The sequence below is a fragment of the Balaenoptera borealis genome, assembly GCF_965194805.1.
Source record: "Balaenoptera borealis genome assembly, chromosome: 21".
NCBI classification, from domain to species: domain Eukaryota; kingdom Metazoa; phylum Chordata; class Mammalia; order Artiodactyla; family Balaenopteridae; genus Balaenoptera; species Balaenoptera borealis.
This window is the reverse complement of record NC_138880.1, coordinates 25,166,134-25,192,549: the sequence shown is the minus strand read 5'-3', so window position 1 is coordinate 25,192,549 and position 26,416 is coordinate 25,166,134. Positions and strand designations below refer to the sequence as shown.

The window sequence follows — 26,416 nt, the reverse complement described above, 5'->3', positions numbered from 1 at the left end:
AAGCATCCAGGCAGCTGACACTGGTTACAATTCGGCATAATTATGTGTGTGAATCAAAAGGAAAGAAGCCCTCGTGATTCGTCATTTCCAGATGTGCTGTTCTGAGTGTTCATTGGGCACCAGCTCAACCTGTAGCCTGTGATGCCATTTTATTTCTCTGACTTTTTAAAAAGTCTTTTCAGTGTTTTTGTCTGCTACAAAGGAGAGTGCCTTCAGTAGACACAATTCCTTCTTTTTGATTCCTTCAATTAATGATGTGCTAGTTTCTCGTGTTCTCTAATCGAAGCCATTTTTCCTCCTTTCACAAGTGCGACGCATAATTGCCCTGTATATGGAGAAAGGCCAGATGGGAATGAACAATTACATTGTTTTCAAAATGGAAGTGATTTTCTTGGCTTTTCACACTATAAAAGGAACTTTTTAAAGAAGCTTTTGTTAAATCAGACAATACAGAAAGCTAAAGAGGAAAATCAAAATACCTGATTTCCTACCACACAGCTTTTTTTATTTTACAAAAATTCCATGATAGATGGTGCACAGTTGTGCAATTGGCTTCGTTTCTCTCTAGCTCTGTTTTGTGAATATCTTTCTATGTCAATAAATGTGGAGTATCATTCTAAATGGCTGCATAGTATTCTGTTGGATAGAGTCCCTTCATTTATTTAACCAGTGTCTCATTTGTAGACATTTTAGAAGCAATGAAGAGATCAATGGCCTTTTACCAATATTTCTGCACATTTGTCCGATTGTTTCCTGGGGATACATCCTAGAAGTGGGAGGTAGTGACTAATTCATTAACACACGTATTGAACGCCTACTAACACACTATTGGCACTGAGAATAGAGCAATGATCTAGACAGACAAGGTCCCTCCTTCAGAGTGTTGCGTCTGGTAGAGAATTTGAGTATTAATTAAACAAGGAATTCAAATAAAGTGCGATGAGTGTTTTCATGGGGGAGGTTCAGGTCTACCTGGTGAATCCCTCATGTGGAAAACTGGACCTGAGTGGCAGAGCATGTGGGGAGTGGGCTCTCCTCAGTGTCAAGGAGGATACAGCTCCGGGTGACCTGAATTTAGGTAGCACCCATCACACGAGGACAGCCCCAGTGCCTGTGGAGTTGCAGTGTCCTAGGGAGTGAGACCAGCATCACGGTAGAACCAGAAATCTGTGTTTGGGGACTTCCCTGGTGGCGCAGTGGTTAAGAATCCGCCTGCCAATGCAGGGGACACGGGTTCAAGCCCTGGTCCGGGAAGATCCCACATGCTGCAGAGCAACTAAGCCCGTGAGCCACAACTACTGAGCCTTCGCTCTAGAGCCCACGAGCCACAACTACTGAGCCTGTGAGCCTAGAGCCCGTGCTCCACAAGAGAAGCCACTGCAATGAGAAGCTCACGCACCGCAACGAAGAGTAGCCCCCGCTCGCCACAACTAGAGAAAGCCCGCGCGCAGCAACGAAGACCCAACGCAGCCGAAAATATAAATAAATATATTAATTAATTAGTTAAAAAGAAATCTGTGTTTGGGAAATCTGACTTTTGCATACCACTGATATTTCCTGGAGCTACTTCCTCTTTGCTTTCCTTTGTCAATGCCCTCTCGAAAATGTCAGCTTGTCTCCTTTGTACTAAGACACACTAAGAAAAGGGACTTCTGTGTGTGCTCGGGCTAGACATTTCTTTTGGGAGGATGGAGGAGCTCACCCCCTGGGCACAGTGAGGATTAGCTGAAGAATCAAAGCCACATGACTACAAGGGGATTTCACCTTTCTCTGCACAACAACGTGCTTCTGCTGCTTTCTCTTCTTCTTTTCTGCCTCCTTCTTTTTTGACCTCCTCCCACCCCTTTCTAACCCATAGCTCAGTGACCAGCTGAGAAATGGCCAGACCTCTTGAGACCCCATCAAGACACTATGCAGAACAGGAAGCTGGCCCCTGTCCCCAGGGGCTGCCACCAAAGGGAATCACCCTCTGACAGTGCAGAGAGGGACCCGTGACTATTGTTTTTATCACAGCTCTTGCTGAATTTTTACACTTCAATGGGAGAATAATATCATTCTTTGATTTAATTATAGTAGAGCTTTGTTCTTTCCAAGCAAGAAATCCTTCCCGATAAGGCCCAGTGAGAAAATATAGAGGCTGTTCTAAGCAGCCCTGATAACTGGAACCCAGAGCCACATCTGAAGGGCAGTGTCTCCGGTTTTTGATTAATTTCAATACGGTTCCTGTATTATTGTATTTTCCTTGTGTTTTCATGAACGAATTTTTCACGGATGATCGGGTTATTTGTGCTCTCGCTCTGACAGGAAAGATTTGGGTCCTTGCACAGGAACCACACAACACGCCCAAACCTGAAGCCAATCAATGCAGAGATAAACCTAACACTGGGCCAGTGGTTTGTAATGGCTCTGCCGACAGACGGGCAGCACACACGCACACTGCCATTCAGATCAGTGCTGGGACTGAGCAGTGGGGACAAATCAGACCTCGGCTGCAGAGTTGGTCGGTTGGTGTTAAAAACAAATTGTTGGGATTCGGAAAAAGATTCAATCATGTGTGAGTTATTATAGCTTGACAGTCCTCATTATTGGTTTATTGACTTTTATTTTTAGACTTTAAAACTCTTCCCACTGCAACCCTTCCGGGCACACAGATAGTAGCAATAAAATTACACAACCAGCAAGCTGACAACGGCCAGCCAGAGTGCCAGCTTCAGAAATTGTTCAAAACCAATCTCACTGTCGCCTCCTCGCGGATCAAATCCAGAGTAAACATGCATATTCTTTGCTCTCTGTCACCAAAGGTCAGAATACACCTCAGACATGGGAGGCTGGCAGGATCAGTGCAGTTTGGGACTGAAACTGGGTCTACAGTACAGCAAAAAGGAGAGCTGAGCCCTCCTCAAAAGTTTGCTGGTTGACTGTTGAGGGCTAGGAGCTGGAGTCCTCACCTGGGTACCAGAGAATAATGGAGACCAGAAACAGGGAGTCAGAGGCCCGTGGGACAAGTCTGGAACTTACCAGCCATGCAATCTGAAAGAAAAGAGGCCTGGGAAGGTGCAGGGAGACTGGCCGGACTCACCACTCATCCAAGGCACGTTTATTGGGTGCATGCGTGTGCTAGGAATTGTGGTAAGCACGGTGGATACACCTGTGAGCAGCGGGGACAGAGGCCCTGCTTTCCTGGTCATGTTGGTGATACTGAGGATGAGCAGACAAGGTAGCGCGGGGGACAACTAAGGCGGAGGAGAAATTCGGGAGGCCGCGGCCCCAACCCCGACTGGGGGGCCGGGACAGCCCTCCCGAGCAAGGCTTCCAGGCTGACGCCTAAATGCTGGATGGGGGCGGCCGGGCGTTGGCAAGGAAAGTGCGGCAGGCGCAGAGGAGGGGACCGTGGGTGCCCGGGCCCAAATCCGCAATCCCGGCGGGCGGAGGGCGGACCAGCGAGCGACTCCTGCCTCACCCCGCTTCTCCCCGCGCCCCAGCCCCCGGGCCGCCCCCAGGGCCCCCGCCTGCCTGCCGGCCGGCTCCACCATCGCTCCCGCCTTTACTGCGGCCCGGGGGAGGATGGCCCGGCCGGATGAACTTGACCCGGGAGAGGGTGGCCCGGCAGGGGGAGGGTCCGGGTGGGAGTGGCCCGGCCAGGAGGAGGGTGGCCCGGGGAGGGGGTGGCCCGGCAGGGGGAGGGTCCGGGTGGGAGTGGCCCGGCCAGGGGGAGGGTCCGGGTGGGAGTGGCCCGGCCAGGGGGAGGGTGGCCCGGGGAGGGGGTGGCCCGGCCAGGGGGAGGGTCCGGGTGGGAGTGGCCCGTCCAGGGGGAGGGTGGCCCAGGTGGGGGATGGTCCGGGGGGCGGAGGCCCTGCCGGGTGAACTTGGCGGGCGAGGGCGGCCCGGGGAGGCTGAGAGCCCGGGCGGCGGGGTGGGGGGCGGCCGGCAGGCGGCGTCCTCTCCTCTCGCCGGAGCCCCGGGCCTGGGGCCGCGGCTGGCAGTTTCTCGAAGGCCCGGCGGGGTCGGGGGAGGGAGTGGCTGGCAGCTGACCTGAGCGGTCGGTCGTTCTGTTAGTTGGTTTGGGGTCTGTGATTTCCCGTAAGTTACTTGTTTCTCTGTTAGGTCCGGAAGATATTTGCGGACAATTTAGGAGAGCTTCAGGATCTGAACACAACCCCGCTGAGCCGGGTGGGAAGCGCTTGCGTAGCCCCGAGGCCTTAGGCAACCCCCGACACCCGCCCCGTCCGGGCGCTCCCCTGCTGCTCCAGCGCCTTTCCCTCCTCTTCCTCCCTCTGAGCTGACCTGGCTGCCGGGTCCCCTGCTCTGTACCCGGTCCTCCAGCAACACCCTGGCCTCCGCGCCGCTGGGAACGATGGGGAAGAACAGCCCTGCGCTCGTCCGGCTTTCAAGCCCTGGTCAGGAACGTCTAGGGCGCCAGGCGCTGCCCAGGGATCCTGCCTCCTGTCCTGTGAGTTCACTCTTCCCTCACTTTGATGGCTGTTTGGCAAATTGTCTCCCTCCCAGACCCCCAGATCCTCTTCTGTGGATCTGATGGAGGCATCAAAAGAGAACTTCCGTAAAGGCCACCCCACACCCAGCCAGCTACCCATAAACCTGGTCCTTCCCGCCGTTACTCTGGCGAGCTGCCGGTGCACCTCCCTGAGGCCAACCCGTCGCTGGTACCCTGATCCCACCCTGCTCCTTGTTCAAGGACGTCACACCAGCAATCAGCCCCTCTCTGTCCTGCATCACCAACTGTTCCCTTTCTGTTGGACCATTCCCACCAATGCACAAACATTCTTCACATCTTAAACAAACAAACAAAAACAATAACCCAAAACAAAAACAAAACCGAGGAAAACACATGTCCCTCCCAGCCTGCACCTTGGTTCTCCACTCCCTCCATTCACAGCAAAACTTCTCAGAAGATTTGTCTCTGTTTCCAGGTCCAATCTGTAATCACATCTCATCGGTCCTGCCTTCCAAATGTGCCTCTAATATGATAGCTCACCACCTAGCACTTCTGCAGCCAACACCCAGGCCCAGGCCCCCATTGCCTGGGCTGCGTGGTAGCCCCCTGACTGTCCCCCGCTGGACCCGCGCTCCCTGCCAGCAGAGACAACCACACCAGGGCCTTCCATTCACACTCAGAGTAAAAGCCTCATGTAAGTAAAAGGCCTACATAAACCTCACGGCCCCCCACACCCCTCCCTCCACTCTGACCCAGTCTCCTAACCCCCCGACTGAGCCCCAGCCAAAAGCCCCCTTACTAGAAAGCTCTTTCCCCACAAGGGCCCTCACCTCCTTCAGATCCCTGCTTCAGTGTCCCCTCATCAGGGCAGCCTCTCTAAGAGCCCACTTAGCATTGCTTCTACACACACATTTCCTAATTCTCTTCCTGCTTATGTTTTCTCCATAGAGTTTAGCACCGTCTGATATCCTGTATATTTTCTTATTTACTTTATTGCCTTTCTCCCCCACTAGTTCTGTGAGAGCAGGAATTTTTAATTTGTTTTTGCCCAACTCTGTCTCCAGTGGTTGACAGTGCAATTGCTGCATGAATGGCAGATATTATTATTATTATTATTATTATTATTATTATTATTAAAGTGTTCCCAGGAATACAGCCAAAATAGGTAGCTTTAACTCTAACCCACTTTATAAATTTGAGATACATTAAACACAGTAGCTAAACTCCAAAGATGGATCTCTGATGGGCTACAACTCCTGACGTCCAGGCCTGTGTATAGTCCTGTCCCCTTGAATCTGGTTTGGCCCTGTGACTTCCATGTAAACAACAGAATGCAGCCTCAGTGGCACTGAGTTCCAAGGCCAGGAACCTCGCACTATCTACCATACTCGTTGGATGGCACGCTCTCAGGGAAGCCACTGCCAGAAAGAAGGTCTACCACCCTGAGATCGCTATGTTGTGAGGAGTCCCACGCTAGTCGCGGAGAGAGGCTTTGGGGAGAGAGAGGCACCCAGCCAGCCCCCAGCTCTGCAGTCATCCCAGCCTACACACGCCATGTGACCAGAGAAACCTTCTTGGACGTCCAGCCAAGTGCCTTCAAGTGACTCCAGCCCCAGCCAGCATCTGATGGCAAGCTGCATGAGAGACCGCAAGGGAGAATCACACAGTCGAACCCAGCCAAGCCACTGAACCATGCGAGAGAAAAACATATTGTTGTTTCAAGCCACTGAGTTTTGGGACGGTTGGTTACACAGCAATAAATAACCAGACAGAGGACAACCCCAAAGTCAGCACCTCCTAGTGCCTGTACAGCAGTCAGATTTGCCCAGGCTAATCAGCATATGTGCTCTGCTTAAAGAAACTCCAACATGAGAAATTTTGTTTAAAAGAAATAAATTAAAGCCTTATAAAAAGCATTGTCTTATTACCAGTGCAGCTTCCAATGGACGCATTCATTAAGGGGGTAACGGCTACTTATCAGAAGCCTATGAACAGAAAAACAGAAAGAGAAATGTTGGAAATAACTACCTTTTAAAGGTAATTAGGCACCAAGGTAAAGCATTCTAAAATTTATAGTGTAAGGAAATGAGAAAATTATGCAGTGACCAAAATTGAACTCACACACAACCTTCCAGGAACAAACACAGATATCAGATCACGTTAAGTATACTTATACTTCAAAAGTTCAATCTTACAGCCGTCATAATCCAAGTTGCTTCAATCGTCAACCTGCTTCAGCTTCTATTAACCAGCCTAGGACAGGACCAAGGAGAAACTGAATTGAAAACTGGATTTTCCAGGCTGGTGGTCTATAGAGCCCCACTTCAGACTGTTGCCAAACTTCTACTTTATTTAACACCTCTGAAGAGGAGCTTCTACTATTTACGCAAGGCTTAATAATTCCATCGTTCAGTCAGGAGATCCGTTAACCCATGAAACCATCAATACGTGTAGAATAAAGTTGCACGCTTTGGAATATTATGGAAAACTACTGAAGAGTTAGAAAATGTTTACCCTTTGTGTTTGTAAATCAAGGTTTGTAAATCAAAGCATTTGCCAATTTTGGATTCTCTCAACAGAATCAGAATACTACAGAAGAACTATAGTGAGTGAACAGTGGAAGAACGAATAGCATTCAGTTCAGGGCTAGAAAAAGGACTCCTTACCCCACAGGGAAGCCCGGTCAGTGTGTGGGCAGAAATCTGACGGTTCTAGTATTCTAATAAGGAAGTGGGCTGCAGGGTTGGTCTGTCCTGTGGCTGAGGAAAAATAAAATAAAGGCTTTGATGTTTTTATTTAAAGCTTTTGCTCAATGATTCAATAAGAAGATCCATTAACCCATGAAACCATCAAAATATGTCAGGAGTAGAATAAAATCACACACTTTTTAGATATTATTGAAGATTTAGGGAATATTTACCCTTTTGATAATTGGCATTTTCCCATAGTCAGACGGGTTGAACAAGCCCTTCACATGAGCTGGGCATGAATAAGAAGAAACTAGAAGTGAGTGAAATCTGTGAGATGTGGGATTTTCTTCCTTACTAGATGGTTGTTTATATTTCCTTTGAAAAAACTGATATCCTGTGGCAAATGTCTCTAGGAGAAAAAGCAAAGCCTATTTCTGACAAAGAATTCTTCTACTTTAAAAGTGCTGGCCATGCTTAGATGTTGAGAATTGAAATGTGAAATTGTCTAGGTAAATGGATTGTTTCTGTAGAAAGGAAACTAATCAGGCTTCTGGAGTTCTTGGGTCCACCGTCAGCTCCAAGCAAGGTCTTGCAGGAAAGATGCTCCTGGTGCCTCATGAAGATGGAACGGGAGGGAGGAGAAGGATACGAGTTAGGAATGCTTTGGGGATTTTAAGAACTGTGACACACTTTAGTAGCGAACATTTCAGAAATAAGATAGACCCAACAAAAGAACTAATGGAAGACAAATGATGGAATGGAGGCCACTGGGGAGACGGAGCTAAAAAGCTCACAAAGAATTGGAAAGAAAAATACAGCCAGAGAAAATGAGGAGAAGGGTGCAAGGGGAATATGTAGGTTTTCACCTGCTCTTCTGTTAGCAGTGACTCCACTATGATAAGAAAATAAAACAGAATCCATTCAGAATAAAAATCAGCTAGGAGGCCCCAAAAGGAAGATATTTCCTAGTCCATTTCAATTTTTTGTTCTGATTCTGGTTTTGGTGAATAGTTTTAGAACAAGACTCAGAGGAATGTCTTTATTAATAAAATATTTCTGATGGTTTCCTTCCCACAACCAATGATGGAAGAGAAACCACCAGCAACATCAGAAAACACTTTGGGGAAATTCTGAAAATCGCACAATTATGGATCTCCGACACCCATAGGTGCTGGTGGGGCTGTGTTGGTGATGAGGTGTGCCTGGTGGGGTGTGCCTGGTGTGTTGAGGGTTCTGACACCAACTAAGATTCTGGTCACCAACTTTTCAAATGTGGGGGGTAGGTGACGGGGCTTTCGCACCACCAACTCAATTCTTGATTCTCGGATACCACCTGGGTGTCCTAGAATTCAATTCAGTTCTGACCCTATCTACTTGGTGATGGCATCAGATCCCACAGGTTAAGGGCTCAGCCCTACACGACTGACCCCCACCCCCAGGTCAGAAGCTAGTCACAGGTCCAGGTTGTCACCTGTGCTTCTGACCAACTGTCTGTAGATCGGAGATTCCAGCAACCCCATCCTTGGGTATGATTAATTTTCTACAGCCGTTCAAAGAACTCAGAGAAATATTTTACTTGCCATGTTATAAAAAGATGTAACTCAGGAATAGCCTGATAGAAGAGATGCATGGGGCAAGCCGTGGAGAAAGGATACAGAACTTCCATGACCTCTCGGGTGCACCACTCTCCCTGAATGTCCACATATTCACCAACCCGGAAGCTCTCTGAATCCCATCCTTTTGGGGTTTTGGGGAGGCTACATCACATAGGCATGAGTGATCAAATCACTGGCCACTGGTGATTGATTCAACCTCCAGGAGGTCAGGGGGATGGGACTAAATGACTTGGTCATGACATTTATGCCTTTTATATATTGCTAGATTTGATTAGCTAATATTTTGTTGAGGATTCTTGTGACTATGTTCATAAGGGATACTGGCCGCTAATTTTCTTTTCTTTTTGGTAATGTTATATTAAGTTTTGGTGTTAGGGCTATGATGGGCTCATAAAATGAGTGAGAAGTGTTTTCCTCCTACTCATTTTTTTAAAAGAATTATTTTTTCTTAAATATTTCATGGAATTCACCAGTGAAACAATATGAGCCTGGAATTTTCTTCCTAAGTTTTTTTGGTAACAAATTCAATTTCTTTACTAGATAAAGGGCTATTCAAATTTTCTTTTTCATCCTGTGTCAGCTTTTAAAAGTTATTCAAGGAGTTTGTCTAGTTTCATCTAAATTGTTGAATTTGTTGGCATAAGGTTGTTCATAATATTCCTTATTATTCTTTTAATGTTTGTAGGACCTGTAGTGATAACCCCTTTCATTCCTGATATTGGTGACTTGTATTCATCAATGTTGTAGTATATATCAGTCCTTCATTTATTTTTGTTGCTGAATATTTTTCATCGTATGAATATACCATATTTTATTTATCCACTCATCAGTTGATAGACATTTGAATTGTTAACATTTTTGGCTCTTATGAATAATGATGCCGTAAACATTCGTGTACAAGTTCTTGTGTGGACTCCTCTGGCTTCTAAATTCCTTTGCTACTTTGACCCCAACAGGCCTTCCCAATTACCACCGACGTTCAGGTCCTCCTTGCTGTGTATTAAGTGAGGAGATTCTCTTGATTCCTGTCCTGAAAGGTAAGTGGATCGCATAACCTGAGCTGGATTAAGCCTGGGGTGAAATCTTGAGATGTCCTGGACACATGGACACTCAGGCAGCCTGAATTTGGAGTTACCGAGCTGCTGCAGGAGGTGCAGAAAAAGACCCAGAAGGTGCAGAGTTTTATGACGTGGTTGAGAACCTTATTTGTCCATTCACATTAATGAATGCACATATTGTTAAGCAGTATAATTTGCCTTTTGGATTAGTTTGTTCATATGCACGCTCTTTTATTCCTGGAAATCCTTAAGAATAGCCTGTTACATTCTGGAGGAAGATTTCACCCCTTGGAATCCATTTCCTCCTCTTCAATTTCTATATAACTCCAAAGGACAAAATGGCAATAATTTATTTTTCTTCCACATTTTTCTCATTTACTTTACCCAGAAGCACTCCTTCTGAAGTCTGTAAAGGTTCTTTACATTAAATGAGAATCTGGCAAGTTCTTCATTTTTTATTTTCCTTTTAAAGGGCTTGTGGGTGAAATTATTGAAACAACTTTATATATGATAATAGGGTCTTGAATTGACTTAATAAGTAAAGAAAATAAGGAGCAGACGGAGGTTAACTATATGTGAATTTATAGCTGTTTTTGTGTCTGGGGTCCATGTAAATAATATTTTCCCTCCCTGTAAATATTAACTCTGCTGGAGTCTAGTCTAGTCTTTAAACACAAATTACCAGGAGCCAGGGAATGAAGAGATGCTCTGTTCTTAATGATCTTTTTAATACCAGCTCCAGGTACTAAGGACCCTGCAGCAAATTCCTGGAATGTGTAGTCCTTAAGATGCTAGTTTCCAGTGTTGAATCTTATAAAGGAACAAAGTTTATAAAGGAACAAAGAAAAGGAATCTTCTCCATATAGAATAAAAACGAAAATACTGGGAATTAATCCTTTAAAAACAATTAAAGGAATTGCTATTAGCCTGGAGACTCCAGGCTTTTAAACATTCAGTAATATTTTAAGGTAATAAAAGTGGAACCTTTGACCAAGATTATTAGTAGAGGCAAGGCTTGCCTGGGACACACAGTTCACACATGTCCTTTTGCTGTGAATTCAGACTCAGCCTGTCTTGTCTCTGCCGGCCGCCCTGAAAAACCCACAGCAGAAACTCCCTCACTCCCCAGTCTCTAGCCTCATCCCTGCTTCTCCGCCCCTCTCCTCTCCTGGTCCCCATTTCTCACATCTGCCCAGTGAAGTTGTTCTCCGCTCTCCCACTGCCCTGAAAGCACCTTGACTGTACGGGAACCCCTCCAGCCTCTTTTCCTCATCATTGCCACGACCCCGCCTGAGGAGTCCCTGCCTTTTCCCACATCCGCGGCGACCTGTGACTTCTCACCGGGGGGCCCACCCCCGCCTCCACCCCCGAGTCACCAGCTGCTCCCCCTTCCTCTTCCTCTTGACTTCACCCTAATCCTCCAGGCTGGTGACCACCCTTGGGAACTGAGCACGCTTGGCTCTAATACTTCTATTGACTTTTGCAATTTGCTTAACTTCTCTGAGCCTCAGTTTTGTTTTTTCTGGATGAGAATCTTTTGAGGATCCAACAAGATATGTTATAAAGGGTCCAGTACATGATAGGCATATAATCTGCACTTGATAAATGAAGAGTTACCCTTAAATGAACCAGCACGTAAAAGATAATCAGGACTTCCTTGGTGGCTCAGTGGTTAAGAATCCACCTGCCAATGCAGGGGACACGGGTTCGAGCCCTGGTCCTGGAAGATCCCACATACCGCGGAGCAACTAAGCCCGTGTACCACAACTACCGAAGCCCACGCGCCTAGAGCCCGTGCTCCACCACAAGAGAAGCCACCGCAATGAGAAGCCCACGCACAGCAATGAAGAGTAGCCCCCGCTTGCCACACTAGAGAAAGCCCGCTCGCAGCAATGAAGACCCAAAGCAGTCAAAAATAAATAAATGAATTAATTGAAAAAAAAAGATAATCAATAAAGAGGGTGGGAGGGAACTTTTGGAGGTGATAGACATGTTTATGGCATAGATTAGGGTGATGGTTTCACAGATATATACCTGTCTCAAAACTCATCAAGTTGTATACATTAAATATGTACAATGTTTTGTATGTCAGTCATACCTCAGTAAAGTGGTTAAAAAATAGATGCCAATGTTTTCTTCTGAAAAAAAAAAATAATAAAGATCCTATGAACATTTAGTTAGAGAAGAAACCAAAAAAAGATGTCCAATAGATGCTAGTTCTTCTGTGCCTGCCTACCCATCATGCCCCTCCTCATCTGGTGCTGGGACTCTTCATTCCTGTCCCAACCACCCCATGTAGGACGTTAACAGTATATTTCAGGGATTAAGTAATGGACAGAGCCCTAAGTACATTCTGAGTCCTGAACCCTAAGTAAGCACGTGGATTAAGGTGAACGGTTCGGCTGATAGTGGAAAAGCACCAGAGGCCAGTTATCTGTTTGCTTAACACTTTGGTATGTTTAAATGTATTTTATGGGTTTAAAACAAAAAGAGTTCTACTCTTTTTTCAATAACAAATGTGTAGTGTTTAGCCAATGTATAGTTTATAATGGGAGAAATTGGGCTTCCTCCCTCCCTCCCTTCTTCTTTCCCTTCCTTCCTTCCTTCCCTCCCTCCTTCTTATTTTCTTCCTTATTTAAAAATCTAACCACTGTTTATAGTATGATTTTAGAATATAAGATGATTACCAAATACATGATGGAACCCAAGTTTTCCTAGGTCTCACCAATGTTTGGAAGAGGTAGTATTAAGAGTAATCAGCAATTTTCAAAGACTCTTGCTTCTACCTGCTAGCACAGGAATGCCACCTCTCTCTGGCCCCTCCCAAGAACTTCCTGGCATGCTCAGGGAGTGTCCCCTGTGTATTTCTCCAGGCTGCCAGTGCCCCACCCGCTCTAGCACTTCCTGCTGGGGCTAACACTGTGCCACCAGGCACCGTGCCTCGTCTTGCTCACCCCCAGGTACAGCTGTTCCCCGCCAGTGAGGTCACTGATGTCCTGAGTTCTCATGGTTCCCAGCCTATGGGAGAGTAAACTGTGCCAGAGGGAGGGAGTCTCAAAGCACTGCTGTTTCAGCCCCAGGATTTCACGGAGCGTGTTACAAGAGATCATCCCATTTTATACTCGTAGTCCTTCTCTCTGTCTCTAGACGTGCGAGTGTGAAGTAGACTGGGCCCAGAACAGGTTAGGGGAACATCTCCCCCGGACCCTCCCGCCCAAGCCATTCAGAGCCTCTTCTTGGGCAACTTCTTCCGCTTGGATGAGTCTATTTCCAGGAAGCTTCCCAGCTTTTGCAGATAGAGTTGCATCCATTCACCAGTTCCCCAGCAGTAACCCAGGCTGAGTTCCTTCCTGGGAAGCTCCTCAGGCCCCCCAAATACACTTCTGTGAGATGCCGCTGCCTGTCTGTCGTGGACAACAGAAGACCACCGTTCAAGTGAGAGACCCACGGCGTGGGCTCACAAATAAGCTATTTGGGGTAAACTTATTTTTCAAAAATTGGCACCTGACTGTTTAATTATTCCTTAAGGTATAAATGTTCTATCATAAGGAATGATTTTAAAATGAGTTGGGCAATCACTTAAAAGATAACTGGTTGCAATAGTCCCGTATTCCAGTAGCGTCTTTTTACAGATAACGCTATGGTTTCACCCATTTTTGTTTTTGTTTTTTAATTAATTAATTAATTTATTTATTTATTTATTTATTTTTGGCTGCATTGGGTCTTTTTTTTGTTTTTTAAACATCTTTATTGGAGTATAATTGCTTTACAATGGTGTGTTAGTCTCTGCTCTATAACAAAGTGAATCGGTTATACATATACATATGTTCCCATATCTCTTCGCTCTTGCGTCTCCCTCCCTCCCACCCTCCCTATCCCACCCCTCTAGGTGGTCACAAACCACCGAGCTGATCTCCCTGTGCTATGCGGCTGCTTCCCACTAGCTTTCTGTTTTATGTTTGGCAGTGTATATATGTCCATTTAGTAGTGTATATATTACCATCCAGGATGAGGAGTCCAGTGATGCAAGATCTTCCAATTATTCAATACAAGTCAGAAATCCTGATTTTTATGAGAAATCTCCACATTTTAAAATTTTGAAAACTATGCAACAATTAAAACACTGTATAGGCCAACAAACAAAACATCTGTAGTCTGCAAATGTTTCATAGGTAACCAGTCAGCAAGCTCTGTAATTAGGCAGGTATTTGATTTTGTTTTGGTTTGGTTTTAGTTGTTTAAAATGCTATGTGGGTTTCATAGCAAATGGAGAATTCTCATAAAGCATTGAATTTGAAGGTACAAATGTAATTAAGGCAATAACGCCAATAGCTCAAAGGAGATTTTATCCAGATGAGAACCATCATTTGAAACTATAATAACATACAGAGGGAGTGTACAATGTTCTGGCATTTTATGAATCAGGCTAGCTGCCCGGGGCAAGCTCGTGGAGTTCTTAAATGAGGGTTTTCCATGTGCCGGGGGTAAGGGTTTCAAAGGACAAGTGGTAGTAGCCTATAAATAAAAATGTGTCCATTTTGCCATCCAGAGTTACCTGAGGCACAGGATAGATTTGTCCTGGATCAATTATATCAGATTAAAGAAGCCTTCACTTCCTGTTTCCTTCCTATTTCTATTTCCACTTTCTATGTCCTTTCTTCTTCCCGATCAGTCAGTTCTCTCCTCCTCCTGGTCCAGGTTCATTCTACCTATGATACAGGCAATTCTTCTTCATTACCTAAGCTAATAGTTTATATTTCATTCTCAAATGCATTATTCTATTTTCTTAGGTTATTTACAAGATTATCCTTAAATTTACTAAATTAAACAGATTTGAAATTAAATTTAATTAATACAAAAATAAATCCTTAAAATTAGTCTTAACAAAACAATGCTACCCCATTCTCACACCAGTGGCTTCCTTCTGTTACAGAAACCCCCTGCTTCTTCTCTTGCCTGAAACAAGGACGGCCATTGCCTGCACATCCCTGGGACCATTTTGGGATTGATCAAAGGCACTACATCAGTTCTGAGGGCTGACCGTGGAATGGACTTCTGTCCTTCACCCTCATCTACTCTTCTTTAGTTTGTTCCTCCTGCCATGTTCAAGAGTGAGACAAGATCTCTTTTATAAATATGGGGTCATGCCCTTGAAACAAATAAACAAGAAAATAGCCGGAGAATCCCTGTGAGTTCAGCAATTCCACTGTGAATCCTTAAGAAATTTGATTTTCTGGGAATCCTGGTCCAGTAGTAGCACTCGGCACTCTCACTGCCAGGGCCCAGGGTTCGGTCCCTGATGGAGGAACTAAGGTCCCACAAGCTGCATGGCAGTCAAAACAGAAAAAAAAAAAAAAGGAAAATTTGGTGTTCTCGTGAGCAGATATCTAGGAATAGGATGAGTGAGGTAAGGGAAGTATAAGATAGAAGAAATGAAAGAAATACTCTGGAGGTAAAGAAACATGGTCAAGGAATTAGTGATTCATTATAGACTACTTCAGGAAAAAAAAAAAAAAAAAGAGGATCCCAAGGTGCTGTGTTTGGTTCTGGAAATACGAAGATATGTAAGATGTTATTAAGATATCTTACTAAAATAATAAAATAAATAAGATGTGAGCTCTGCCTTCAAGGATCTCAAAGTCTAGAAAACGGAGCAGTCAAGTAACTCACTACCAATTTGCTATGGTAATACGGTAGTAATAGTATGCACTTCAAAGGAAGTACAGAGAAGCAAAAGTGAAACTGAGGGCGTAAGGGCCGGTTTTAAAAGAAAGTATAGCTACTGGAACAGGGTTTTGAAAGAAGAGTCAACCAGAAAGGCTAGTTGGGGAATGGCGCTTCGGGCATCATGAGGAAGGGTGTGTACAGCCTCCGGGGCTCTAATAAAGCCACCGGGACTCTTTCCAGCCCTGGCGTGTAGGCGTGTCTGCCGAGGGCACGCTGGGATGATGAGGACGCCCTGAACCTAGCTGGGCAGGCCAGGCCGACTAGTGAAGAGGGAGAACGCGAGCAGGGGAAGAAGGCAGCTTGGCAAAGAGGAGAGAGGGGGCACTTAACAGGTGTGAAGGCTCCCAAGGAAGCAGAACTTGGGTTCTGCGGGGGGGGTGGGGGGGGTGGGCTGGAGCCACTCTGACCGGCTGGCAGCCGCGTGAGCCAGGAAGGGATGACGAATGAGGGTAATTAGGGCGGGACCCGCGGGGGTAGAGCCTTCCAGCCCGGGTTGCCTCCGGGAGGGTGCACTTCATGCAGACCAGGGGCGGGAGAAGGAAAGAGGCAGGGCGGGTCGCCCGCTGTGATGGAGCGCTGGCTGTGAAGCACAGCAGAAACCGTGGGACCAAAGGTGGCCCAAGTGGGCAGAAGCTGCGCTGTCAGGAAGAAGGAGAGGCTTACAAACAACGCATGGGGCTTCTGACCATTGCCGCCCACCCAGCGAAGCCCCGGACTAGAAGGGAATGCCAGCCGCCGGGCCGTGGGCAGACTGGGGCGCCCTGCTCGGGGGCTCGCCCCTCACCTGGCCTCCGGAGCGAGGGCGAGGGCAAGAGCATCCCAGACAGGGTTTGCCCTCCCCGCGCGCCAAGCGGGCTGGCAGGCTGGCGCGGACCTGCCTCTGCGTGCCCTGCAGAGGCCGTTCATCAGCTGCCCTTTGTGAAGTGGCTGGCTTCAACCCAGCCAAAGCCAGGAAATCTCTATCCTTAATCCTCGATTTGTTAATTATTTAAACTGTGTATGTGTGTTTAATTTCCTTAATTAAAAAAGCACACCGATCCTACTGGGACGGCAAGGCTGAAAGACACTGGAAGGGCACCCAAGAGAGTTTTCACTCTGAGAAGGAGCCCGCAAGCTGGTGAGTTAGCCGCCGACCACGATTCTAGTGGCAACAGAGACTCCTAGCGATGAGAGTGAGCCGGATCCCCGCAGTTCCAGCCTTGGCTCCGTGGTCTGTCCACCCACCCTCTCCCAGCCCTGCCCAGCCGGCCATTCTGCAGGCCTGGCCCTTCTCGGGTCACCCTTGGGGCAGACAGAGCTGGACGCTGCTTCTCAGCCCTTGGGGCAGCGCTGCCGAGGCTCGGTCCACTGCCCAAGCGCTGGAATTGTGGGGACCCAGATTTCTGCCCATCATCTTGAAGGTCCTTAGGAGACGGTGCAGGGTGGATGAGAATAGGATATTCAAGGTTTTCTAAGTATACACTCTGTGCCAGCCACAGATGTTAGCGCTATGTGTTACCTCAATCACTCCTGACCTCATACTTCTGAGGTGGGTTCTACTGTTATCCCCTTTTACAGCTGAGGGATGGAGACACAGAGAGGTGAAGGAACTGGCCAAAGCTCACACAGCAACCGACTCCGGGGCCACGCCCCCAGCCACGCCCCTCCCCAGTCCCTCCCCCGTCCCTCCCCCTGCAGGAGGCCGGCTGTATGGGGTTACTCCCACCAGAGCACACAGGTGGATTGGACTTGACAGGGGAACAGCTGAAATCAGAAACGTGTGTGACCGGAACACGGATGCATAGCTTTAGAGGAATCGAGGAGAGAAAGATATTTCTAAGCATGACACAAAACCCCGAAAACACGAGAAAAAATTGTCAGGCCTGAACACATAAAAACGTTTTAACCTAATCACTCTAAGACAGATGGGTTTTGAGCTGATTGGTTGGGGAAGTGTAGAGGAGCACTAAAGCATCAGTATACTGACCACATTCTTCTGGTGAGCTCGTGCTGCCCTCATTCAAGAAGTAGTCACTGAGCCCCAACATGATGTGCTGGGGGTTGCAGGGCTTTGCAAAGATGTGGAACTTACAGCCTCTGCCCTCAAAGATCTTGTATGTTTGAGGCCACATGTTCAGATGGTATTGCAGACACAGCGTTCATTTGGTAAATTACTTCATTCTCTGGGGTTCAGATGACTCATCTGGGAAGTGGTACAACCAATCTCCTAGCACCAATATTCTGTGTGATTTCACAATCACACCCCACTCTCTTGCACGCTGACCTCACTCTCCTCCCCAACACAAACCAGACCAGTTCCTGCCCCCCAAACGCACACGTTCACGCCCATTACTTAACTCCTACTCCTCCAGACACTGCCAAACATCCATTATCTCATTTAATTCTCACAGCAACTCTATCGTGGTAGCTATTTGAATCCCCACTTTTTAGATATTGACACTGAGACTTAAAAAGGGTCTTGCCAGAAGTCCTAAGAAATGGGGCCAAAATTTAAACCCAGGACCCTGGAGGATGTGCTCTTTCGTGGCTGCAGGCAGCCTCATTCCCAACGTCTCCTTTTTCTCCATCTCCTGCCCGCCCTCCCTCACGGACTCCCCTGCCCTTCGTCTTTGATGATCTAAATCGTAGATCATCAAAATCCCATGAAATCTCCCAATCCACCCATGCTAAGCTGTCTCAGAGGGAGCTGGCCTTCAGCTTTTCACGAGCTCATCTGGTGTGTGTTGATGGAGGTGGAAGGGATTCCCAGAGAAATCATTCCTGAATCCCAAGCTGACTGCTAGCAACATCCCTGGACTCTCTTGTCCCCTTGGGTGGAAACTCCTTGAAGATAAATGTTCACAGGACTTCCCTGGAGTTCCAGTGGTTAAGACTCTGCACTTCCAATGCAGGAGGCGTGGGTTCAATCCCTGGTCGGGGAACTAAGATCCCACGTGCCGTGCGGCAGAGCCAAAAAATAAAAACAAAACAAAACAAAAGATAAATGTTCACCTTATTCACTGCACTTTAGAAATTCTTCCTGGTGAAGGCCATTCTGAAATCTGGTCGGATAGAGGCAGAAGGGCGTGTGTGCGTGAGAGAAATTTATTCAATGCTTGCAAAAGGAAGACAATTATATCAGGAAAACGTGCCTACTTGGTGTAAAAAGGCCACTGCGGTTCTCGGCACTGAGCCACTCTCACCCTGCAAGCCTTGGTACTTTGTATATTTATGTCTTTCGTTACCTTCATGATTGGAAAGAGTCAGTCCGCTGCCTGCCATCATTCTCCCCTTTATAGAATAGCCGTGGGAGGTACAGTGTCGCTCAAGGTCATGGGCTTAAGACTGGGCTGGGTCTGGAGGGAGACGGTCATTACCCCCATAGTTGCTTGGCAGCGTTTGTGGGGTTAATTAGAGGCTTCAGCTGATGAGCTGCAGCACAGGTGTCCGGCTTCATTGGCACGAGACGCCTCACTTCCTTGTCACCAACCTCAAAGGAAAATGCCTGAGCTGGCTGGGCCTCGTGACTATTAATTTCTATTACTTTTGAAGCACAATGAAAGAACACGGAAAAGAAGCTTAAACTCATTCTAATGATAATAATCCACCTATAACCATCACAGTAATAGCAGGAACTCTGCTCTGTACTTTGAAAGCAGGCCATGGGACCGAGGCCTCTCGGAAACACTGAGAAATGCTCCTGCTATTCTGTTCACCTCTCTTCCCTTCACTCAGATAATTCCTCTTGCGCCGGATGGAAGCCCCAGCTTGCTTGAAGCTCCCTGAAACTTCTTCCTTCCCTCCCCTCCTCTTCACCCTCCTGGAAGGGACACATTAAATTACCACGGCCTTTCTTTCATCTGCAAGCTTGACCACCACTGAGGGAAGCAGCCCTAAGGCTGGGGTGGAGAAAGAAAGGTGTGATCCATGCCATAACTTTCTGGGCTTCACTTTACTGACTGTCCCCACCCAGTCCCAACCTGAAAGGATGGAGGCGAAGAGTAACAGAGAGCACAGGGAGGAGGAGAGAGGGGTAAAGGCAGGATCCTAGGTGTGGCAGTTTGAAAACACAGCCCCCAATTCTCTGATACTCCTCCTATCACTAGGTGGCATCTCTGTCCTCTGCTCTTGAAATTGAGCCTGGCAACTATTTAACCAATAGAATACAGTGGATGCAAGATAATCACTGTGTCAGTGTGGGGCCCAGGCCTTAAGAAACTGGTAACTTCCACTGCTGTCTCTTGGGAACCAGCCAGCAGACTGGTTGAGAAAGGCCAAGCCGATGGGAGAGAGGCCCGTGGGGACAGGAACCAAGCCCCCAAGCTCTCAACCAACAGCCAGCGCCAACTCTCCAGCATGTGCGAAAGCCATCCTGTAAGTGGATCCTCAGCCCCCTGACGTGCCCCAGCTGATACCTCGCGGAGCCGAGATGAGGCTTCTCCCGTGCCCTCATTCCTGTCCAAATTGCAGACCTGCTCTGCCGCATCCGTTTTTCAGACAACAGTAAATAACTGGAGCGCCAGGGTTCCAGCCTTCCTTGGGGGAGCCCAGGGTCCCTATGCTGACCCTCCCCAAGCCCTCCCCAAGTGGCCCCCGGTTCTGCCTCTCACACGAGGATTAGGGGTCTGTGAAATGGGGTCCCAGCTGCTAGCCCAGCACTGAACACCCTTCACACACTCTCCAACCCTCTCTCCCCTACAAGCCCCGCGGCATGTAGGGGATACATGTATCCTCTGAGCTTGGGAACCTATCCAGTACTCAAGATCCTTAGCAAAGGTCCTTCTAACAGTAAAAATAAATGCGGATCAAGAACTCATCACCTGGGCTTCCCTGGTGGTGCAGTGGTTAAGAATCCGCCTGCCAATGCAGGGGACACGGGTTCAAGCCCTGGTCCGGGAAGATCCCACATGCCGCAGAGCAACTAAGTCCGCGAGCCACAACTACTCAGCCCGCGAGCCACAACTACTGAAGCCCGTGCGCCTAGAGCCTGTGCTCTGCAACGAGAGAAGCCACCGCAATGAGAAGCCTGTGCACCGTAACCAAGAGTAGTCCCCGCTCGCCACAACTAGAGAAAGCCCGCATGCAGCAAAGAAGACCCAACGCAGACAAAAATAAATAAATAAAATAAATTAAAAAAAAAAAAACAACTGGTCACCTTGTCCACCAGGCCCAAGTCTTTACCCCCTGCTGGAGTGGGGCCTTTTGTGGACTCCCTTCCACAGCTCTGCAGAGTGCTGCGTGCAAGTGGATCCCAGAAAGGGGGGGCGGATTGGGGGGGGGCAGGTCTAGGAGGGGTGGGGCCTGGGAGGGCGGAGCCGGGGAGGAAGCCCAAGGGAGGTAAGTCTCAGGAGCCAAGGGGGGACCCAAGGGGAGAAGGAGATAGGGATGATCAGTATCAAACAAAAACTAAACATAAATTAAATCAGGGTGGATTTGAGTAAATAGGAGGGAGGAAGTCGAGGCTGTGCTCACAGCCAAATTCATCCCGCTTGTTGAGAAGGGGAAGCAAGCGATGGGCAATATGTAGCTAAAGGGGCAGTGGAGGGCCGATAGGGACCCCTTGTTTCTAGCGTGGTTTGGTTTTGAAGAGGGAAATTGCTAAGCAAGTTTATTCAAGAGAGCAGACCAGGGGAAGAGATGACCTCTAAGGACTGGCTGCTCCCTGGGGAGGTGCAAGGGGGTGGTACCAGAACTCAAAATGCAGGGGAAGCCCATCGGCGGTGCCCGGTGCTGGGGAGCAACGAAGAGATGCTGGGGCCCGAGGGCCTAACCCAGGAGGAAGGGCGTGCACGAGCCCACTCGGCTGTTTCCGTACAGGAGGGGCTGCGGGCAAGGAGCTGGGAGGGTGGAGCCCGGCGCCGGCCTTGACGTTGCGTTTGCACGCTCTGACGCCGATGGTCTTTTACAGACCAATAAAAATAGCATTTTCCAAGTAACAACATCATTTCTAAATATGCTTTTATTCCTTCTTTATAGAAGAGGGAGAAAACCGCGACTGTCCACACTGAAAATGGCTTTGGGAGGAGGGTTGGCCTCACTCCTCTCCCTCGGAGTCACCTCTGCGTGTTGCCCACTTCGGGCCCGCCATCCCGGCTCCTCGAGCGCCACCCAGTGGCCTCAAGGGGGAACATCCCGCGAGCTCAGCGCGGCTCCGGCTAAAACAGCCCTTTGAGTTCCGAAGGCGTTTTTCCTGCCAAAGCAAACCGTCATGTGTCACAACTACTGGAAAAGCAATCCTGAGAAACAAAGCCCTGATTTTTTTTATAGCAGCAGTGGAAACCGGACCCCACTTCCTTCCTCCAGGATTAGGGCCTCATTGATGCTGGTGGAATCGGTCATCTTGTTTCAGGGTTGACCCGCAGCCATCCGTACTCAGAGAGTGAGAGAGGAGAATTACTTTCGCTCTCCCAGAGATCTTATCAAAGGTTTTTCTGTTCGGATTACCAAACTGTTACAAAGAACTCTCTTATACATGTTTCTTTGACTTTTCTTTTTTTCTTTAAGGTTTTGTTTTTTAATAACATTGAGCCAGAATTTCCCTTCCCTGCGTGGTTGAGAGCAAGTGGGTTTGGGGGCGTGTAGTGGGTGACACTTGAGTGTCTTTCTGTGCCCTCCTGTAGGGGAAACAGCGTCCCTGTTCTCCACCAAGGCACCTTGCCTTCTAGGTGCGGTGACCAACTGGATCTATACAGTGAGTGCTATAAAATGAATTCAATTTCTCGTAAAGGAATTCAGGAGAAACCACTTCAAAATAAAGGCTTAGCCAAATTCAAAACTGAAGAGTCCATAACCAATTATTATACAAAGTAGGATGGAGGGGGGCAATCCCTTCCAGGTGGTTCCCAGCACCACCTGAATAGCTGTGAGTAATTGAGTTATTTACCCCTTTAAGGTTTGATGTCCCCTGCAAAATGGTGATGACAGTAATACCAACTTCGTAGGATTATTGTGAGTTTTAATGAGATAATATATAGCTAATGGTTATGAATTTTACTCTAAAACAAGTAGTAAAAAAAAAAAAAAGCCACATTTTGAAGTTTCTGAGTCATACTAAGTCAACTTGCCTGTGTGGTGAGAAATTCAATCTCAGTCATGTTTGGGTCTCCTCCCATCTCTAGGGTCACACGAGAATCACTGGCATATCTGTAGTGTCCAAAAAACCAAAGTTGGGCCTCCAGCCTTTGTCCATCAGGGGTCACCGCCAAGATGCACTTTGTGCCCAAGCCAGCCTGGTCCCTAAAGACTGTCATTCAGCCCTCTGAATGTAGGGTCTGGCCTCCTTAGGGACTCCTCTGAAGGGTTCAGAATATGCCACCCCAAAATATGACACTCTGTTTTGAGCAGAAGGAAGTGGAGGATCAACAAACACAGGAAGAGTCCTCTGCCCTCCTCTTAACTGCCCAAAAGCAGGGCGTAGATTTCCCTTTGTGACGGTGGCATAAGTGTCCCCCCTCTCCTGTACCAGGATGAAGAGAGCAACCTTTATCACAGGAGACAGAGGGCCAGCACCATGATGAGTTTGCATAACAACCTTACTAAAAAACCCTTATCTTCCATTTCTTTCCTAGTTCACCTTCCCACAACTTATTATCCCTCAAAGCCCAAATCCCTTTCTTTTGTCTAGTCACCTCACAATTTATCTCCCTTTGTTAAAATGGTATATAAGCCCCCCAAATCTAACCATTTCTTTGGGTTTTTTACTTCTTTTCTGTGAAGCCTTGGGCACGTAAAATTGGAAATAGTTTTTCAGCTGTATGCATTTTCTCCTGTTAACCTGTCTTTTGTCAGCTTAATTCACGGGCCCAAGTCACTGAATCTAAGAGGGTAGGGGAAAAGGGTTTTTGGTTTTTTTTCCCCTCCCCTAGACCTCACAGCCAAGTACTCTGAGTTCCTTCCTCTTCCCCAAGGGGGTTGGGGTGGGGGTGATGGGGCAGTGCTTGCATCTCTGTTACTCACAGAATCCACTCAAATCTCTATTCCATTGCCAGCCCAGAGGGAATTTCTCCAAGTCTCTTGTCACTCTGCCACCTTCCACCTCTTCCCTTCCAAAGACTTCAAATTGTGTCCTCTGCCTCTAAAGAAATATCTCCCACAATCTCCAACCTGGGGCAAGAGACCCAAAACTTGGGGTGGCAAAGGTGGGGGGGAACAACAGGGAGAACAGCAACGCGATGGTAATGACTGTCCCTGATGCTAGAGGCTGGATTCAGGACAACATAATTATTGTCGCGAATACTGTAGTATTGCTTTGGGTGTGGCTCATTCACACATTTCTTTTGTTTTATCCACATAGGAGCCCTGCTGGTCTGGATATGGGCTCTGGGGAGCAGAGGGTAGCTATTTGTGCGTTTCTATTTTTTCAGTCCATAGAGAGAGAAATCAATTCAAACAGAGTGGTGTTTAAGTGACTGCTCCTGGGAAGCCCTCCCTACTGACTTTCTTTTTTGCTCAAGTGGAAGAGAACTGAGTTGGGTCAGGACCCAGAGGCACTCCCGGGCTCCGGGGCTCAGCGTGGCTCCCTGCTGGCTTCTCCACGGGGGGCAGTTCAGTTACATCCTTAGGTGTCTCACCTACGTTGGGAGGCGGGAGGAGCCAAAAGAGGTCATAGATATTCAGTGGACACATTCTGAAAAGAAACTCTCTGAAGAGGTCTTTCTGTTTCGGGTAACACCGTATGCAGGGAAATGTCAATTCCCGAAAGTGCCAGGTCACCAAATAGCTGCACCCCAGCCTGATGCGCAGGCAGTGGCGGGAACTCGGAGACCACGCAACTTTCTGCCCTCACACGTGCCTTTCTCCACGGGGCCACGGCGGGTTGAGCCACCTCTCCCGTCCCCTCCAGCCTCCTGCCACGCACTGTGAGGGATGTCGGTGGACTCATCCCTCTGCATCTCTCTGCCCATCTCTGTCTCCCCCACTTCCTCTCCTCTCCTCTCCCTCTCCCCCCAGCAGTCCCCACCCTTCTGAAAGGTCTCCTTCGTGAGAATCATGGTTCCCATGGCTTCCATGAAAGAGGAAAATGCTAAGTGTTTTTGGTCACTACTGAGAGACCACAGTTGACTAGGAAATGATCCAGCATTGACAAGACACATCTAGGAATTTCGCCATCAGCCTCTGTGAACCTCACAAATATTCATTTAACCTGCTAGGTAAATTGGCAATAAAATTCTCGTTGTACTAAGGAAGTGGTAAAGTCAATAGGCTGTAAGCCAGAATAATTCTGGGCTGTTTTTACTGCAGAGCATGCTAGCACCTCCGATTGTACTGTGAGGGGCTGAGTCATCAGCCCCCCTCACGACAGGAATAGCGTTACTGTTGACTCACGTGGCATTCCCGCACTGAGATGGAGCCTGGCCCAAAGTAGTTGCTCAATAAATATCACTGTAATAAGTCTAAAACTCAGTCTACAAAATGAAAATCAAGAGGCTACAGTTAATCTGATTGAAATCATCTAGACTCTGATGAATACTTTTTTAATGTCCATGGTTCAGGAATAGGTCTGGAAACTTCTTCCTTGGTGCCCTAAAGCAGAGATCCCGGAGAGCCTTCCCAAGACGGTTTAGTTGGGAGATTTCCTGATCCCTTAATGGTCTAGCTCATAGTTGACCCCAGTGCCCAGAACCATAACAAATTTTGAGTTTTGTACATTCAATGTGCAAAAGACAAACTGGACCACTGAACTCAACAAAAATAACCACCTCAGTCAAAGGTCTAGTGACCTTGGGATATCTTTAGCAAACGCATATGACCCAGCTACTGAGCCTCAGGAATGCAAGGGGCCAGCTCACTCAGTGCTCCCAGCTTAAGGACGCCGCCTACCTCGGTCTCTCCAACACAACAAAACTTTCATCACTATGAAAGTCTGGCCTTCCTCATGTTGTCCTCACTTCATCACGGGCTCGGTCAAGCCCAGGAAGGCAGAAGTCAGTGAGAGACCCACCCCTTTCCTGTTAGACTCCTGGAAAGACCCTTGTTTTGTTACCACGCTCTGAATACATCCCGATGCCTGGTCTATCATTCCCATTTCCTATTTTGTTTCTGTTCTTTTGCTTTAATCCAGGACCCTCTGAGCACATCTTGCTGAGATCACACCCTGACTTAGTAAAATAGTGCCCACTGTGTTGTTGGTTTACTTCATTGCACTCAAGTGAGCTCAGGTAGGGGGCTTCACGTGCAGACCTTCACAGCGATGGGGGAAGAGCCTCGAGGAGATGGAAGGGCAGGGCTCAGGGGGGGCACCGGGCTGGTGGGAGGTTCGGAACAGGGCGGTGCTTTGTGGGTCTGACTCTAGTGCCCACCGAGACGTGACTGAGCCACGTTCCCCATCCCTGCTTCTGCTGGGGCGCGTCTCCCCATCCCTGCTTCTGCTGGGGGGCGCGTCTCCCCATCCCTGCTTCTGCTGGGGCGCGTCTCCCCATCCCTGCTTCTGCTGGGGGGCGCGTCTCCCCATCCCTGCTTCTGCTGGGGGGCGCGTCTCCCCATCCCTGCTTCTGCTGGGGCGCGTCTCCCCATCCCTGCTTCTGCTGGGGGGCGCCTCCCCATCCCTGCTTCTGCTGGGGGGCGCGTCTCCCCATCCCTGCTTCTGCTGGGGCGCCTCCCCATCCCTGCTTCTGCTGGGGGGCGCCTCCCTTCCCCTCCTGCCACCAGGCAGCCCCTGCACTCTGATCTGCATGCCGTTTTCTATGCGTTTCTATAAATTCAGCTCCATGATCACGTGTTCCGCCTATTTTGAAACTTCAGCCCACTAGTGGTCCAGCAGGGCCTTCCTACCTCACAACCTCCCCTTGTGCAGTCTCTCAGCTTCAGATTCTACGGATATCAGCCTACCTCGCATATTTCAGAAGGGGAATGTGATAGGCATTGGCAGGGCCTTCTGTGTCAGGCTCCCCCCAC

The 26,416-nt window shown here is 48.1% G+C and overlaps 1 protein-coding gene and 1 long non-coding RNA gene across 2 annotated transcripts in view; one reads left to right on the top strand and one right to left on the bottom strand.

The window, feature by feature from the left end:
* Positions 1-3,964: 3,964 nt before the first annotated feature.
* Positions 3,965-20,062, top strand: LOC309619414. Its single transcript, XR_014238937.1, has 3 exons — positions 3,965-4,450; positions 9,716-13,294; positions 14,751-20,062. It is a non-coding gene; the product is annotated as an uncharacterized lncRNA (long non-coding RNA).
* Positions 20,063-21,464: 1,402 nt separating this feature from the next.
* The window catches only part of LOC309619501 (uncharacterized protein), a gene marked incomplete at its 5' end in the record, with an annotated part of 27,233 nt that continues 22,281 nt past the window's right edge, over positions 21,465-26,416 (bottom strand). Inside the window, one exon of the mRNA XM_082374692.1 lies at positions 21,465-21,713. Within this exon, the coding sequence (XP_082230818.1) occupies positions 21,679-21,713 (35 nt within the window). The 3' untranslated portion in view covers positions 21,465-21,678. The remainder of the gene's footprint in view (positions 21,714-26,416) is intronic.